Source organism: Scylla paramamosain, chromosome 8, assembly GCF_035594125.1.
Source record: "Scylla paramamosain isolate STU-SP2022 chromosome 8, ASM3559412v1, whole genome shotgun sequence".
Classification (NCBI taxonomy): Eukaryota; Metazoa; Arthropoda; class Malacostraca; order Decapoda; family Portunidae; genus Scylla; species Scylla paramamosain.
Window position 1 is genome coordinate 4,397,042 of NC_087158.1, and position 3,481 is coordinate 4,400,522.

The 3,481-nt window shown below is 37.8% G+C and overlaps 1 protein-coding gene across 1 annotated transcript; it reads left to right on the forward strand.

The window, feature by feature from the left end:
• Positions 1-510: 510 nt before the first annotated feature.
• Positions 511-969, forward strand: LOC135103178 (general transcription factor II-I repeat domain-containing protein 2B-like). The gene has a single exon (XM_064009271.1). It carries the CDS (start codon positions 511-513, stop codon positions 967-969), a length of 459 nt encoding a protein of 152 aa, XP_063865341.1.
• Positions 970-3,481: the final 2,512 nt, after the last annotated feature.

Here is a 3,481-nt window from a genome sequence, read left to right on the forward strand (position 1 = left end):
GAAGTGCTTTGCAGTAAAATATTAAAGATGGATCACGTTATGGATGTTGTTGTCAAGGCAGTAAACTTTATACGAGCGCGAGGTCTGAACCACAGACAGTTCAACTGCCTATTGGAGGAAACTCACTCTCACGGTCTGCCTTATCACACTGATGTTCGTTGGTTAAGCCGGGGAATTGTGCTGAAGCGCTTTTATGAATTAAGAAGTGAAATACAAAGTTTCATGCATAACAAAGGAAGAAATGTCCAGGAACTGAAAGACTATGATTGGCTTCAAGATTTAGCCTTCATGGTAGATATGACAGAACACTTGAATTTGCTCAATACAAGACTGCAAGGTCGCAATAAATTGGTGACAGACATGCATGAGTCCATTCGTGCTTTTGAGGTGAAGCTCTAACTTTTTGAACGTCAACTAGCAGCGAATAATGCTGCACACTTTCCTACACTGAAATCATTGCAAAGCACACCTGAGTTTCGTGGAATTATCAGCAGAGAAAAGTACTGCAACATGATTTCCAAGTTACTGAACGAATTTGGAGAAAGATTTGCAGACTTAAAGAACCTTGAGAGTGATTTCTCGATCTTTCGAAATCCTTTCGCTGCAAATCCTGATGAGACACCAGAGGATATTCAGTTAGAACTAATTGATCTTCAGTGCGATTCTGCGTTGAAGGAAAAGTTCTCAAGTGTTGATATTGGTACATTCTATCAATATGTTGGGCCAAGATATCCTCGAATCAAATGTTTGGCATCAAAGATTATGTCAATGTTCGGCAGTACCTATGTCTGTGAGCAACTCTTCTCACTGATGAACTTGAACAAGTCTGGACTCAGGTCTCGGCTCACTAATGAACACCTCAACTCAACACTGAAAGTAGCCATTGCTCAGTCTCTGGCGCCAAACATAGACGAACTTGTACAGACCAAGAGGTGCCAAGTTTCTGGGAGCAGCACGACCAGGAATTAAGGTAAATGATGCTTCCTTTTCTTTACTGGTTTATCTTTTGGTTACGTGTGTGCAAACGCGAGTGAAGGTAGGATATATTATTATTATTATTATTATTATTATTATTATTATTATAATATTACCTATTATTATTATTATTATTATTATATAATTACCTATTATTATTATTATTATTATTATTGTTATTATTATTATTATTATTATTATTATTATTATTAATATTATTATGGTCATACGTGATTATCTGGCCCGCACATTGAATGTGAAGGTGAAATCTGGCCCCTTGGGATAAATGAGTTTGACACCCCTGGTGTAACCAAAGAGCAGAGTCCTGTAAGCGTAAATGGAGCAGTGTTACCAGCAAAATTAAGAAAGGATTAAAAATTGTAATTAGCCCCTTTGAATTAGAGCCCATGTCAAGTGAAGTAATAGAGGCATTTCATCAGTATTATGTGGAATATACAAAACTGGTGGAATTAGAGCCAGAAAAGTCAGAGGAGCTAAATGAAGAACTGGAACACAACCAACGAGTTCACCATGAAATATTAGAAAGTATAGAATGTAAAAGAAAGGAGTTAAAGAATGACAGAGGATCAATTTGTTCTAGCAAACGGTCTAGGCATTCTAGAATCTCATCTACTTCATCACGTTCATCAGCAGCACAAAGAAAGCAAGAAGCAGCAGCAAAAGTAGCCAGACTTAGAAAGGAAATGGAATATCATGATAGTTTAGCAGAGGCAGAAGTTAGGTTAGCAAGAGACCAGGCAATGTTTGCAAAGAAAAAGAAAGAGAGAGATTTAGCAGTTGCTAGTGCAGAACTTAATGCTCTTAGCTTAGTTGAAGAAGAAGTAAAAATGCTTCCAGGTAATGATGAAAGTGTAGAGAAGCAAAGTTATCTTCAACAATACATAGAGTCACAAAATGAAATGAAAGCACAAGCAATTGCAAATCAACAAAGTGACAATGCCATGCCTCACAAATATGTTACATTCCATGACCCACAGGAACCTTCTTCTTGCAACAGAGATAATGAATTGATGACAAATGAAGTAGATGGAGAAATATTTAGTGAACCTCAGGTAATAAATCTCAACCCTACAGCTCAAAGTCTTGTACCAAGCTCTCGTAGACACACTCATAATGGCAACATGCCTAATAATGTGAGACAGAATCATCAATCCTTTTCCCATCCTGGGGGAACCTTTGCAATCAACATACCTGATCCCAAGTGGAGCCTCCCTCCAATAGAGCCTAAGACTTTTGATGGAGAACCCATGGAATTTCCAAGTTGGTTGAAAAACTTTGAAACTTATGTAGAGTCTAAAACTTCTATTGGTAAAGAAAGACTTGCCTACTTAGATAGATATACAACTGGTGAGGCAAAGGATGCCATTCAAATGTTAATGCACTTTAACTCTGATGCTGACTATGTGCAAGCAAAGAAAATTCTTAGTGATAGATTTGGAAACAAAAGCATCATAGCTGATGCTTACATAAAAAAGTTAATGAATTGGCTACCAATCTCTCCGCATAATGGTCCAGCATTAACAGCATTCTCAGATTTTTTGAAGTGCTGTTTAGCTGCAATGAAACACACTTCTTATTTGTCATTTCTGAATGATCTGAGAGAGCAGAGAAAGGTGCTAGCAAAACTCCCTGAACATATTGTTCATGACTGGAGAAAGCAAGCGATGATATATCTTGATACTAACAGTAATAACAACACTCCTAGTAGCAATGAAGAGCACCACCCACCCTTTGAAATGTTATGTGAATTTGTCCAGAAAGAAGCAAAGGGAGCAAGCAATCCATTTTTTTCCTGGAATTCAGTAAGTAAGGAAGTAAATGACTGGATCAAAACTCACACAAGGGCAACCAATTGGAAACCAAGGGAATCAAACATCATGACAAAGAATAGAGGGAGTAGGACTTTCATGGCTAAAGCAATTGAGGAAAAACCAATGTGGTCATTCCAAAGTAAAGTAAATGTACAAGCCAACAAACAGTATCCCAAGAACCAGGAAAGGAAAGGACAATTCTGTCACTACTGTACAAAGGATCATGATTTAGATGATTGCAAGGAATTTGCCAAACTTGATGGTAATACTAGGTATAAATTTGCTAAAGAAAAATGGTTGTGTACAGGGTGTCTTAAAATGGGTCACAAAGGAAGGGATTGTAGAAGAAGGAAAGTTTGTAAAGTATGTCAGAGATACCATCCCACAGCTCTTCACAATGATGATATGACAAGAACTGAGAGCCAAAGGGTGCCACCACAAGCAACTCAGCCTAAAGATGATAAACCCACAGTAGTAGCAAATAAGGTCAAAGTTACAGAATCAGTGACACATGACATGCACACCATGATAGTACCTGTATGGTTACATCATGTTAGTAATGAAGAGAATAAAGTTTTAGTGTATGCCCTGCTGGATGAGCAGTCTGATGCTTCATTCATCAAGGAAAGCACTCTGAATAAGTTGGGAGTTAGTGGACCATCAGTGTCACTTAA